Below are 14,196 nucleotides of genomic sequence, written 5' to 3' on the forward strand. Positions count from 1 at the left end.
ATATATATATATGAAATATTTTATTATGATTTTTATTTTGTTACTTTGTATTTGTATTCCATGATACAGCTTTGCGAATGTGCGAAAGAGTTACACAGCCAGCCCCTCCCACCTCAGCTGTGCCACTCCCTTGACGTCACTCCGGAAATCAGGTGACAGCTCCAGTGAGCGGCAGAGAGGCTTGGTACGCAGGACGTGGTACGCAGACGTCTCGCAGCCCGGCAGTGGTCTCCGATTGGCTAGCAGCAATGACGGCAGGGGAAGGAGGAGTTTCCCGCCAGCTGCTGCCAGGTTTCCCGCGAAAGTTGAAAGCGAGGAGAGCAGGGACCGGGGAGAGGTATGCGGGGCCCCTGCGGTCCTTTGTACTATGTTGGGGATGGGGGTTCCGGTGCAGTGACCGGTAGGTTACAGACATTTGGAGGCTGTATTGAGAGAGCCTGCCATGAGTGAGTTTTGCCTGCAGTGGCATTGCTTCTGTAGTTGCAGGCATGAGTTGGCCCTCAGGCTATGCCTGGTCTTTAGACATAGTGTGGAAAGGTATATGACTCCTCAATGGGGAGATCTCCGGATCGGGGGTTGTCACCAATACAGGAAGTCGGAGAATATCTCCACTGAGGACACAGAGTGATGGAAGGCTTGTGGGGTTCCTTCCATGCAGTACTGAAAAATGTCATTTATTGCTGCCTGTGTCCCTGTTGCAGGTTTCCCTTCCTGTTCTGGTGACAGCGACAGGAAGTGAAGCAGATCAGAACCCCGGCTGCAGTATATAAATAAAGGTGTATACCCTCCCACAAAAATAATACCTGTAGCTGGATATAAATGCTTTGGAAATGTCAGTGATGTAATAAGAGACTGAAATCCTGGACAGAGCGGGGGGAGGGGCTGCATCCTGTGCCATGTTTGGGGCGCCTTCACACCAGTGCTTTGCAGTAATGCAGCATGCATGCGTTGGTGCGGGTGCTATTCCTTTTAAATGACTGCACCTGTGTTGCAGCACATTACAGCTGGACTCCAGGAAAGCAACTACAAACACAGATTGCACGCAGCAATACAGTCCATCCAGTCCTGAGATTTGCATAGCACAGCCCTGTCTGGCAGAGGAGGCGACCTGATGTTTCTCTGATGCAGTTCTGTAACACAGGTCTCGTTCCCTCCCAGGCCTGTGATTGGACAGTGAAAGGAGAAGCAGCAGACTGATGAGCTCATCTCTCTGTCACTCGGAGTTCACCTTTAAATGCATGGCCTGCTGTCACGAAGTGCAGGTTAATGCATAAAACGCACTGTGGTCAATGGGCCCTCAGTGCTCGTGTGGACGGGTGGAGTCTCGCTGCGTGTGCCAGTTCGTGTTCAGAGCTGCGCTGTCCCTATGGTCCTTGAAGCGACCACAACCGACGGCGCCGCTCGTAATCGCAACGTAGGAAGTCTCCAGCGACTAAAACAGTAGTTCTAAACCATTAACTTGACATTCACCAAACATTCATTGCAGATGAATCTTCCTGGTGCGTGTTTTTTTAAATGGATTCACCACTAGTGAATGTCTGGCACCAGTCACATTCACTGCTGTATCAATCAATATGCTTTCATAGGGGACACTGCTGCTTTTAATAGCCGGCATTTGGTAGCGACGCCGGTCCACTCCATATCATGTTGTCCCTCTACTTCCTGTCCAAGTGACGGGTGTCAGACAGAACAGGAAGTGAGGGGCGAATCTCTTCAGCGGCGCAGATAAGTATCCTGGCTCTGTAACAGGTTTGCTGCGTCTTTGTGGCCCCCGTGTCGGGGATCCTTCACAGTCAGCGGGAGACATATTTATCAGCGTAGATGAGACGGTGTCCAAGGCTGAGGGGAACTTCTCATTGGTCAGTGCGGATGGAGGGCCGTGCTGACCAATGACTGCTCACCACTGCCGACATAAAGACACATTGGGGGAAATTTATCAAATCTGGAGCCGTTGCACGTGGCAACCAATCAGCATCTCTCTTCAGTTTTGCTCAGGTAAGATTTGAAAATGAGACAGAGAAGCTGATTGGCTGCAGTGCAAGCCTGCTCCAGTTTTGATACATTTCCTTCACAGTATGGTGAAGTCTTGATGGGGTCGGGGGGAAAAAGGCTAACCGGGGTTATAACCCTCCCTCACTCTATCCCAGAAAAGTTCCAGAGCGCATCAAGCATGTGCAACGTGCTCGCAGTGCTGTTACTTGTAAATGGCACCACAAATACAGCTGGGAAAACGGGTGGGGGGGCTCTCCTCACTGCTGGGGACTGGCTGCAGGGGCCCCTGTATCCTCCGTGGGGAGCGGAGGTGACAACACGTTTTTGCCCTGGTGACGAGCCGGCAGGGGTTGAGTCTACGTAGCCGTGAAACAGGATTTAATACAGACCTGAGAGAGGTTCTAATGCAGGGGTAGGCACAGTGGCGTCATAAGGGGGCTGTGGCCTGCACCCGGGTGTCACCATTGCAGTGGTGACACCAAAATGACTGACAGTCACCCCCCCTCTGAAAAGTCAGGCACTTGGTCATGGACCGAGAGCCCGACAGTGTCAGGAGAGAGGAGGGGACCCGGCGGCATACCTCATCCTGCCGGGTGAACGTCCCCTCCTCTCTCTGCCGGCGTCCATCACCAAGATGGCCACCGGCAGGCATCAATCAGATGGTCGCGCAGGCGTCGGGTGACACCCGACCTCGGGACGCCCCTGGGTAGGCAAGCTATGGAAAATAGAGCCGAGAGTGGAGTCTCCCTTTAACCTGTTGTTTATTGCCCTCAGAAGTGCCAGGGACGTCTCCGTGCTCCATATTGCGTCATGCCTGCCGAGAAGAAGCCAATGCGATACGGACACCCTGAAGGCCACACAGATGTCTGCTTTGATGATACTGGAAGGTGAGATCGTGTTTTTTTTTTTCCTCACTTCAATTAAAGTAAAACTGAAGCCAGAAGTTAACTGAAGAGAGAAGCTGATTGGTTACCATGGGCAACTGCCCCAGAATCTGTCTGCTCCAGTTTTGATTAGGGCTGCAACAACTAATCAACAATTTGTATTGCTTTATCTTAAAGCAGAACTACAACCTCCTATCCTTTACAGCCGGGGAAGGTGCCATCTTATCCCCTATTTGGATTGCAGTCGCCAGGGTGCTACACATGTGATCAGCTATGATATCAGCCATTTGAGGGCTGGAAGTTAGGTTGAGAGCTGAAATAAGCGCACTGACAACCTTGACCGTTGGCGTGGCTTATAAGTAACCTTTTCAGGAGACATGGAACTGGTCGGTAAAGTTCCTCTTTCAAGCAGACTAAATTTTTAATGTCTCCCGAAAGAGTTACTATTAAGCCAAGCCAAATGTCAAGGTTGACAGTGCGCTTATTTCAGCTCTCAATTACAATTGTATATATATTGCGCCAACATATTCTGCAGCGCTGTACAATCTTTTAGACAAGTAAGAAACACTGACAAGCATCATTGACATACAAAAACAATAGGGGGGAGGACCCGGCCCAAACGAGCTTACAGTCTGAGAGAACTGAACTTTCAGGCCCTCAAATGGCCGGTGTCATAGGTGATCACGTGTGCAGCACCATGGCGACTGCAATCCAAATTGAGGCTAACATGGCGCCTTCCCCGGCTGTAAGGGGTAGGAGGGTGTAGCTCCACTTTAAGCAATGACAACGTTACTGCCGAATACACAAGTCCTCATCAGAAATGTAGAAATTGCTCCGGTCCATAGTGGGGTGTAGAGGGGCGAGTGCTGAACTGGCTGATCACATGCTTTTCCCTCCAGTCATATAGTGACTTGTGGCAGCGATGGCGACATCCGCACCTGGGAGGATTTGGATGACGATGACCCGAAGTCCTTCAACGTCGGAGAGAAGGCCTACTCCTTTGCTTTAAAGGTAAGCAGGCGATTGATTTACTAAAGGCACATGGGCTGTTCACTCTGCATGGGAATTTTCCCTTAGCTTAGTGACGGTGGTACAAATTCACTTTGCAAGGGAAATTTAAAAAAAACAACAGATTTGGTTTGCACGTGATTGGATGATGGGGAAGTCAGCAGAGCTTCATCTCATTCGCCAAGCCAATGGGAATTTCCTTGCAAACCTAACAACCTATTTGCCTTTAAATCAGGGGTAACCAAACTGCGGCCCTCCAGCTGTGGTGAAACTACAACTCCCATGATGCATCTCTCTCCGGGAGTCACGTCTGTGGCTGTGAGAATCTTGCAATGCCTCATGGGATTTGTAGTTCCACCACAGCTGGAGGGCCGGAGTTTGGCTACCCCTGCTTTAAATCAACCCCTAAGAGGCAGCAAATGAGTCTTGGGTCAAATGTGAGACTGGCTATGAAGGGCAAAGCAACACCTTTGATTTATTGCCCCCACCCAACACACACACCTACACCTACCTTTCTCTTGCTCCCGTTGTTCACTTGCTTGCGGGTGCACGATTGTCCAGTTACAGCTTCTTCTTCTCTCCTGACGGCCGAATTGAGAGGTGAGGAAGGTAATTGCTGTATGTGCAGCTTGTGGCATGAAGGGGAACCTGTTGTTTGTCGTGCATGAGCAAAGCACAGGCTACACTTCAGAGTTTTTAATTTTGGGTGGCACGGGGCAGGCTTTTATTCTGCACATGCTTAGGACAAGGAGTCCTCCGCTCAGTTTTGGTGGAGTCATATTTAGAAAGCTGTACTTATTATTATTTATTATTATTATTATTACATTACAATCACATTACAAGACAAGATGGTAAGGAGGGCCCTGCCCCTAAGGGCTTACAATCTAAAAGGGAGGGGCCAGTGATACATGAGGCGGTAGCTGTGTGGGGATGAATTGTTTGAGAAAGTGATAGTTCAGTGACATAGAGAAATAGGCTGAAACGCCGACACAAACATACTGGCTTTCTAGCTGTGTTGCCGGTCAGTGCTTTCAAAACTTCCTCACAGTAGATGAGAGGTTGGCAACCTAGACACTCCAGCAGTTAGGGAACTACAAGTCCCACGAGGCATTGCAAGCCTCTGACAGCCACAAACGTAACTTGCAGAGGCATGATGGGATTTGTCATCTCATCACATCCGGAGTGCCGAGGTTGCCTACCCATGCAATAGATGTAAGAATTGAAGCTCCAGGCCAATTTAAATATTCCAGATACAACTTTTATTCCTCCAGTCATTGGTCTGAACATGTCTGGCTTGAACTATGAATCTATTCGCCTGTATTCCAGGTATCCAACCTGCAGTCAGCAGGTATGTAGACGGCCTTCGGGTCTGTAGGATATTGTTGTAGGGCAGAAGAACTCTTGAGATTGTCTCCCAGTCTGACCAGATCTGCTGATGTCTGGGGGCACACTCACTGGCTTAAAGTGCAACTAATGGGAAAAACAAAATCGCTGGGGACTTTGTATGTCTCTTCTGCCAAGAAAACAAACAACCTTTTAGCCATTTTTTTAAAAAATATGTATTTTTTGTGTACACCGGGCTATTTAAACTTTAACCCTCCAGCGGTGGTAAAACTATAAGTCCCATGAAGCATTGCAAGACTCTGTCAGCCATAGGAATGACTCCTAAAGGCAGGGGTGGGATTTGTAGTTTCAGCACAGCTGGAGGGCCACAGTTTGGCTACACCCCCCCATCCCCCCGGCGTACACTGCATTGCTTAATACTTAAACTTAATGCTAACTATGTTGATTTCTATCCTGCCACAGAATGGGAAGGTGGTCACTGCCTCCTCCAACAATGCAATTCAGCTTCATACATTTCCCGATGGAGACCCGGATGGAATTCTGACACGCTTCACCACCAACGCCAATCATGTCGTTTTTAACCGTGACGGAACCAGAATCGCAGCGGGCTCCGGGTGAGTGTCTTTTCGGGGGTCCCATTATATGCTGTTGATGAGTTACTGCTATGACTTGAAATATGTCAAGCTCATCTAAGGACAGCGGGATGCTGAAATCCAATTCTATAGTTTTCTATGTAGTACTATAGTATGTATGTTTCTATGTAAATCTATAGCATGTTGCATTTTGGACAATTTTCTCAGAGACCATAACATACAGGGGTACAGGTACCCTTTAAAACAAGATCACACAGGGACTCATACATACGCATGCAGAATCACATACATACACGCAATAGGTTGAACTTGATGGACCCGTGTCTTTATTCAACCTCAAATACTATGTAACTATGTTTGTATATACAAGCAAATTGGCCAATAGTACGCTCCTCCATGTCTTCCTAGTAGAACCAGATGTTTATTATAACAACAAAGCAAAACAAAAGGCCGTATATAATTCTCCGCTGTGCGCCATTGTCAAGATAATACACAAATAACAATTGCCACGCAGCTTATGAAATATGCATGACAAGCAGCTAACCTATTATATTGCCACGTTTACGTCCCCACCCTGAACAACCTGCTCTGTATAATGCAAAAGGAAACGCCTGATTACTTGTATTTGGTGCAATACAACAGTTCCCTGCTATCCCCTTGGTTCTGGGTCATGTGACCAGATGCCTAAGCATTGCTCCCATTAGCTCTGCTGAGGGAAAATTTTAGAGTTCACACAGGGACGCCGATAATATCCTCAATCATCTCCTTCAGCAGAGCTCATGTGAGCAAAGCTCTAGTTGTCCTAAGTTACAGTAGCACCCAGGACGTGCAGAACAGTTTAGATCTCCTAATGGGGGCTTCTAATGATTTTGTCTGAGTTTATAAAGTTGGCAGGGCTGCTGATATGCAAATTAGATAATTGCCTAAACCAGGCACCGGGAACTTAGTATCCGTGCCACTTTAGGGTCATTTCTCTGTCTGTTCTCCCTCCATCTCATGATAGTCATGATGTGCTGGACTGGGGACCTGACCACACATAGCTCTTCATTCCCTGAATGTTTTTTTTTAAATTTATAAACAGTGAGATTTGTCCATATTGGAAAGAGGGAATATTCTTCTAACATTGTGCTTGTGGTCAGTCTAGATGGCGGAGTTCTTATATAAAGTACAGCTATGGGCAAAAATGTTATGCTCTCTGTAAACCCTCAATAAACCTTTAGGCCCCATTCACACTGAGCGATTCGCAAATCGATATTGCGCAAATGGTTGCATTGAGCAAACTAGAATCGCGGCAAAATCCGCTCCAAAAAGGGTCCTGCTGTAGCGACGCACGACCCGCGACAGCGACGGACAGAGCCCCATTGCCATGCATTGGAGAGCGATATCGCGCGGATCAGTGTGAATGGGGCCTCAAACATAAATTCAATGCCTGATGATCCTGCCAGCGGTGGGTACTTCCTATGACAGGGTGACAATACACTATTTATGAATTTTGGCCCGTTCTCGGCTGGCATCCCTCGATCAGCTGATCAGAAAATCTTCAAACGAACCGAGCCATCAGCTGAAAGAATACAATGCAATCAGCGGTAGATTCCTCGATCAACGCTCATAAAGCTTGATGAGATCTGTAATATTTTCATCATTCAAACCACGGGCTTGTATGGCCAGCTTATTTCTCATGCATTTACATAATTTCAACGTTGTCATCTTGTGCCGCTCATTAAACTACAGGTCTGCATGCCTGTGTAGCTGGAGGAGGATTATCAGTGTTGTCACCACTGCCTGTCGGTGGCAGGAAACACCCAGCTCCACCTGCAGGCATTTTAATTCTCCTGTGGTGAAGAGTAGCGTGGCTCTGCAGGCCACCCTGTGTAGTGATATGCACCCTGTTGGATCTATTCCACTGGCTCTTCACTGGTGGGGGGATTGCTTTGGACTATACAGGGGGAGGACTTGGTTCTAAAATACATTTTTCCTGTTGTTGAACTTCACCCTGGGCCTGTTGCTCAGGTATCAATTGTAGGGTTTGTACAAAGAAGCCTTTCCACATCTCCTTTTTGTTGGCTTGCATCTCAGTGCAAAGTAAGCAGTTACTGTGCGTTTATGTGTACTGGGTGGGGCTTCTCTTTTTTGTGGGCTGTCTAGCGTCCTAGTGTGCGAGCAATTTTATTTATTTTCTTGTAGCGATTTCTTGGTGAAGGTGGTGCAGGTGGATGACAGCAGCGTGCAGAAGACGTTACGTGGACACGAGGCGCCCGTGCTGAGTGTCTCTTTCGACCCCAAAGATGACTATTTGGTGAGATTTCTGTAATGACCTTTTCTTATAACTTTGCCCTGTGAACATCCCATGCTGGAGAACATCACATGTTATATCACATCTTATATCACATATTTATCTATCTCTTATAGACTGTGTTTCTTCAGGAAAGTGTATCTAACCCCAAAAACAAACAAATAAAATATTTCCTGTGCTCCTCCGCTGGCTGCAATGCTGTATTACATTGTAACATTCAAAATGACATTCATCCTGTAGAGAAAATATACTAAGAACATTTGTATTTGCCTCTCTTCGCACAGAATGAACATTCAAAGAGTTTTGCAGCAGGGATGGCTCTGTGAATGGTTTATAAATAGATCCTTATGGGTCTGCACTTTTTTAAGCTATCCATCATCTGGTCCCCTACCTATATCTCTAATACTATGCATTGGAGCCCCTAAGGAATACTTGAGTCCTTCAGCAGGGCCAGTTGTGGTTATCCTGCTGCATCCAGACCCATAGGGAGCAGAGCACTACAAAGCCTGGTTTTGTATTGTCATGGGGTCTTGTTTATTATGATATATTCATCTCTTTTCCCTGTTGATCTTTATTTTTAAGGCCTCCGCCAGCTGTGATGGGTCAGTGAGGATCTGGAAAATTGAAGATCAGGTTAGTGAATATTTGGAGTGTTGCCTGTGTATATTATGATCTGGCTAATTTTCTCTTTGATAACCCGTTTTATTTGTGTTCCTGTAATTAGGTTTGCGAAGCCAACCTTTCCTTGCTGCCAAAATGCAGCGATGTGATGAACGCCAAGTCCGTTTGTAGATTAGCGTGGCAACCCCGGAGTGGAAAGGTGAGAGAAAAGGTGTCATAGTACAGGCAGCATGGCGGCTTAAGGTGAACTAGTCAGATCCACCGATGCATTAAGACTCACAGTAGTGCCAAAATGCTGGCACTTTATAGCACCTGTCATACTCATTTGATTCCCTAATTTCTTTGTGCCGGAGAAATCCATGATTTACATCCCGTCTGCACACCTACTACTGTTCCACTAATCCATGCCTCCATCTTACTATGGGCCATTTTACAGTCCAATACCAGAAATTCAGGGACTTGCAGAAGCTCTCACATTGGACTGATAAACGCAGAGGAGAGGGGCTGTGGGGGGAATGGGTGGGATTTAAGCTGCAAGAAAGAAAAAATTCTAGGCTTTGTGTTAGAGACCCTGTCCTCTGACCATTCATTTCAACAAAAATCATGCCTTAATATTATATGTGCATTTAACATATTTTAGGCATGGTATCTACCTCCCTTGTATAACCATCCAAAGACCATGACACTGCTGCTGAGTGCCACCATCTTGGATGTGATGTGAGCAACCCCAACAGACTCACAGCTGTCATTTTATAGCAGGGGTAGGCAAACCTTAGCCCTCCAGCTGTGGTGAAACTACAAAATTCCATCAAGCCTCTGGAAGTCATGTCTGTGGCTGTTAGTCTTGCAATGCCTTATGGGACTTGTAGTTTCACAACAGCTGGAGGGAAGGAGTTTGGCTACTCCTGCTCTATTGTATTCCCCTTCCCCTCGTGTGTCAGCTACATAAAAAGGTTATGTAGGGAGGTGAGAAGAGCAGCGGAGGAGCTGGACCAGCACTAAGTGTAAATAGACACTCCCAGAACAGGAGAGGGCTATCACATGCAAGGAGAGAGGTGGCTGTGTTAGGGAACTGACTCTTCCTGTAAGAGTAACATTTTCTAGCAAGTTCAAAGGCGCATTGCCAGTGATTAAAAATAATTTATGGAAATGAAAAGTGTTGGAAGCAACTCTTAAAATACTCGATTCTTCTGCGCTTTTACCTACAATTTTAAGTTGGTGACAGGGTCTCTTTAAATGTATGTCCATGTATGCAATCTGATATACAGTATAGAACTCTAATGGAATATATTTGTTTTGACAGCTGCTTGCAATCCCAGTGGATAAAGCCATTCACCTTTATGACAGGGGCACTTGGAAGAGCAGTTTCTCTTTATCTGATAATTTTATAACTCAGGTAAGTTTATTGATCATGGAAAGTTTAAAAGTTTGCAACTCTGGCTGATGATTTTGTCGTGAATAAAGGAGGATTTCCTCCACGTTTGGCATTGCTCCATGTTTGCCGGCTCCGCAGAGGTTCCAACTGTTGAGCTCTATATTTGGACTTTCTCTGGTATAAGCTTTCAGCTCCAGGTTGTTCTGCAAAGAACCTGCCTCTTGTGTTAGAGAGCCTGCTGCTTTAACCTTCATGGCACAGGTTCACTTTTAAAGGGCTTTTCCCCATAGTTCTCCTAAGGGTAATGGGAGGACACAAACTAGCGTCCTCCCGTCACCCTAGGCTCAGTATACCGCGAGCTACAGCTTGCGGTATACTGAGACGCCGCTGCTGAAACGGATCCCGACAATTATGTCTGGATCCGCCCAGCTGCGTGAGTGACAGCAGGCTCTGCCTATCTAGAGGCAGAGCCAGCTGTACCCTCCCCTGTCCGTTCCGCCAATCAGCGCTGGAGGATCGGACAGGGGAGGGGGGAATCCAGTCCCTCCCCTGTCATGGCCCTCTGCAGTGACAGGATCGAGAAGTGAGCGAGAGCCGGTATGTGTTCGCTCACTTCCCGATCTACTGAGCCGACCTGTGACAGTCTCATTGTCACAGGTCGGCTCGAACTATGAGGTGAGTGAAAAGCACCCCCCTCATAGTTCTCCTTTAAGTACAAATACAACCAAAAGCTTTATAAAATTCAGTGGCGAAGGGTTAAAAATTAATCAGATTTATATTGCTCTCCTCTTTTGAAGAGATAATTGCTCCTTTTATAAACACCCTGGATTCACATTCATTAGTGGATTTAAAAGACAACTGCTTGCTCATGAGAGGAGTATTGGCAGGAAGTTATGTACAGCACCCTGCCAGCCCCCTACCCCTTAAAATAATGTACATAATAAAAACAGGCTGTATTTAAAAGTTTTGTTAGCATGCTGATAAGGAGGGGGGGGGCTGAACCAGAGAAGGCAAGAAGTAGATTACACTTCAGCTTTAACTACTCTTAGATACACTTTTTATGTAACCTGATTCCACAGCTACAGTCACAGGGACATAAGGCTTAATGATACAGTAAATGCATACAGATATGGACAGAAGCATTTTCCAGTTTGTCTGCCCACACTTACACATATATACCCAAACATCTAGTAAGTTTCCCTATAGCCACAAATAGGGGTGACTACAGGGGTAAAAAAAGCATACTGGGTTTCTGTATTACTTTCCTAAACGGTTCAGCCATTGGCCACACCAGTCATTTTTGCCCTAGGGTTCGGGTCCCGTTATGACCCCACCTTGACTTCTGTATCTTGCAGCCCCTGAATGTGGTCACCTGGTCTCCCTGTGGACAGTTTATCATAGCGGGAAGTATTGACGGCTGCATCGTAGCCTGGAACGTGTCTACCAAAGCTTGCTTGGAAAGGTAACGTCTGCATTGTACAGCACAGCAAATATAATGCATGCAATTCGCTAGAGTGCTTCTTTCAGCTGAGCAAAATTATTTTGACCAATAGTATTTCATACATTGACACTGACCTAGGCAATTTAAAATGTAACTCTAGCCTGCACTGATTTTTTGCTTCTCCTTCTGTCCTAGGGTTAAGCATGAGAAGGGCTTCACCATCTGCGCCCTGGCCTGGCACCCTAAATTGCCCCAGGTTGCCTATACCGATAATGAGGGCAATCTCGGACTGCTTGACAATGTCTGCCAGGGTTGCGCAAAGTCCACCGGAGACAAGGTAAATCATGTTCCATATACGTTGTCCTTATTGAAAGAATCACTTTAATTAAAAAGTAAATGCCCCACTGTTGCTCTTTGCTCCCAACCACTTTCTACACCCGTTGGAGCCTTGTGGTAAGATCCAACTTGGTCTGGTGAGAGATTATACTGGACTAAGCCCTCGTTCACACCTGAACGTTTTGTAGCGCGTTCTACGCTCGACGAACGCTCTACAAAACGCTCAAAAATATAAATCCCATTGTATTCAATGGGTCTCGTTCCCACCTTGGCGTATTTCCGCCCGTCCCTAACGCGCTACAAAACGGCCCACGCCTGAAAAGGTACATGTACTACTTTGGGCCGTTTTGTTGCGCGTTTCCATTGGGATACAGCCAAGTAGCCTTCGGAAACGCGCAACTTTTTTACAGCGAATCGCAACGGTTGCGCGACAGACGCGCATATGCAATACGCCTAGGTGTGAACAAGACCTTAGGGCTCACTGCCCCTAGCCATGTGACAGTGCTTGAGTCTGACTAATGGCCACTTAGGCACTCAGCTGTGCATAGTGGAAGGAAGGGGAGAGTCATGTATACCTCTAAATACCAGGTATATAAAGTGTATCTACACCCAAATATAATATATTGCAGCTTACCAGTCCTTTTTAGTTGTGTTTTGTGTTATTTTCTTCCAGTATTTTTACCTGGGGGGGGAGGGGTCATGCCAGTTACACACTTCCCCTCCTAGGGTGGAAATGTTCACTCGCTGTACTGTATGTATAGAGGAGCAGCATTGTCACCCTAGGACAGGAAGTGTGTTACTGGTTGGATTACCAAGTGAAAATAATGGATAATAATGGTGCGCACCGCCTTCTCTCCTCATCTCCATGACATAGTGGTGGTGGGGTTTGTAATGCACAGAAAGAACTGGGTAGAGCAGGCAGTCTACCATCTGTTAACAGTGCTGTTACAAGTCCACTGGATTTCTGCAGGATCAATGGGAATTGCTATCACATTGCTATCACATCATATAGCATTTTAGCTATATGATGTGATAATGGCAATCGAGTCAATAAACCGTTTTTGACTTGAAATTCTTTTGGAGTGCGAGTGACTTTATACATACACTTATCTTGGATTGCAGAGGCATCTGCAGTCACTTTGGCACCCACCCGACTCTAAGGCCCGGTTCACACCTGGCTGTTCGAACGCTCTGCAAAACGCTCAAACACCGAAATCCCATTATTTCCTATGGGTATGGTTCACACCTGGGCGTATTACAGGCTGTATGAAAGAGCTACAAAACGCCCAAAGAAGTACAGGAGCTTCTTTGGGGCGTTTTTGTCGCGCGTTTTCATTGGGATACAGCCAAGTAGCCCTCGGAAACACGCGTTTGTCGCGCGGTATTAAAAACGCGCGTCACGGTACGCGACATACGCACATAGTTAATACGCCTAGGTGTGAACCCAGCCTAAGGGTATTATTCGGCCAGGAGTGTGATGGGTACACTGGATTTTGTATACTGAACAAAGGCACAGTGGTGGTCAGTGACAATTATATTTATAACCCCCCATTTGCAGTCAGCGGCAGGGTTCCCCCCCCCCCCGCATTTATTCAGGCTTTAAAAAACCCCCCCCCCCCCGGCATTGATCAGTGCTTACCTGATAACATGCTCCCGCACTGCTCTTTCTCCCCAACAAGGCTTGGACTTGTACTGTCCAGTGGAGACCACTCAGCAGAGTGTTTTTGTGCCCCACTGCCGAGTGCCCAATAGGTGGCAACCCAGCCCAGAGAGCCGACATGGAGTCTAACATAACACGTATACCAGACCGGGATGTCTTGTGGATTTTAATAAAGCGTTGAGCAGCTGAATAGATTACTGTTCATGTACTTTTACATCGATCAGTATATTTTCCAAGAGCCTGGTGAGAGCATTTCATATCTAATAAATCACCACCCAGCTACAGGGTTTTTCAATGCATGTTTAAAACATATCAAATGTTTGTGTCCGTAGCTTCATACGCTAATGAATATCCAAATAAGTCATAAAGCTGCAATTAGCGTATTGACCACATTTTACAGCTCTTTGATGTTCTGCTCTGTTCCTCTAAGACCGCAGTGGCCGCCACCAAAGATTATGATGCGCTGTTTGATGAGGACGGGGATGATGAAGACTTCTTGAACACGGACATGATCGATCACCAGGCGTCTGTTGATAATGAAGAGGATGATGATGACTTTGGGCCTGTTTCAGGCCGTGCGAAAACCCGCGGCATCCTGGATGACGACGATAATTCTTTAGGTATTGACATTTTTTATGTTATTAATGAA

The 14,196-nt window shown here is 46.6% G+C and overlaps 1 protein-coding gene across 1 annotated transcript in view; it reads left to right on the forward strand.

Annotated features, from left to right (window-relative positions):
- The first annotated feature begins 214 nt into the window (after nt 1–214).
- The window catches only part of WDHD1 (WD repeat and HMG-box DNA binding protein 1), a 47,425-nt gene continuing 33,443 nt past the window's right edge, over nt 215–14,196 (forward strand). The window contains exons 1-11 of the mRNA XM_018559409.1: nt 215–337; nt 2,770–2,879; nt 3,776–3,887; nt 5,691–5,842; nt 8,006–8,117; nt 8,697–8,747; nt 8,839–8,934; nt 10,039–10,131; nt 11,466–11,572; nt 11,747–11,888; nt 13,978–14,167. Coding sequence (XP_018414911.1) covers nt 2,803–2,879; nt 3,776–3,887; nt 5,691–5,842; nt 8,006–8,117; nt 8,697–8,747; nt 8,839–8,934; nt 10,039–10,131; nt 11,466–11,572; nt 11,747–11,888; nt 13,978–14,167 — 1,132 coding nt within the window. The 5' untranslated portion in view covers nt 215–337; nt 2,770–2,802. The remainder of the gene's footprint in view (nt 338–2,769; nt 2,880–3,775; nt 3,888–5,690; nt 5,843–8,005; nt 8,118–8,696; nt 8,748–8,838; nt 8,935–10,038; nt 10,132–11,465; nt 11,573–11,746; nt 11,889–13,977; nt 14,168–14,196) is intronic.

Source organism: Nanorana parkeri, unplaced genomic scaffold (genome assembly GCF_000935625.1).
Source record: "Nanorana parkeri isolate BGI_ZX_2015 unplaced genomic scaffold, ASM93562v1 scaffold392, whole genome shotgun sequence".
NCBI classification, from domain to species: domain Eukaryota; kingdom Metazoa; phylum Chordata; class Amphibia; order Anura; family Dicroglossidae; genus Nanorana; species Nanorana parkeri.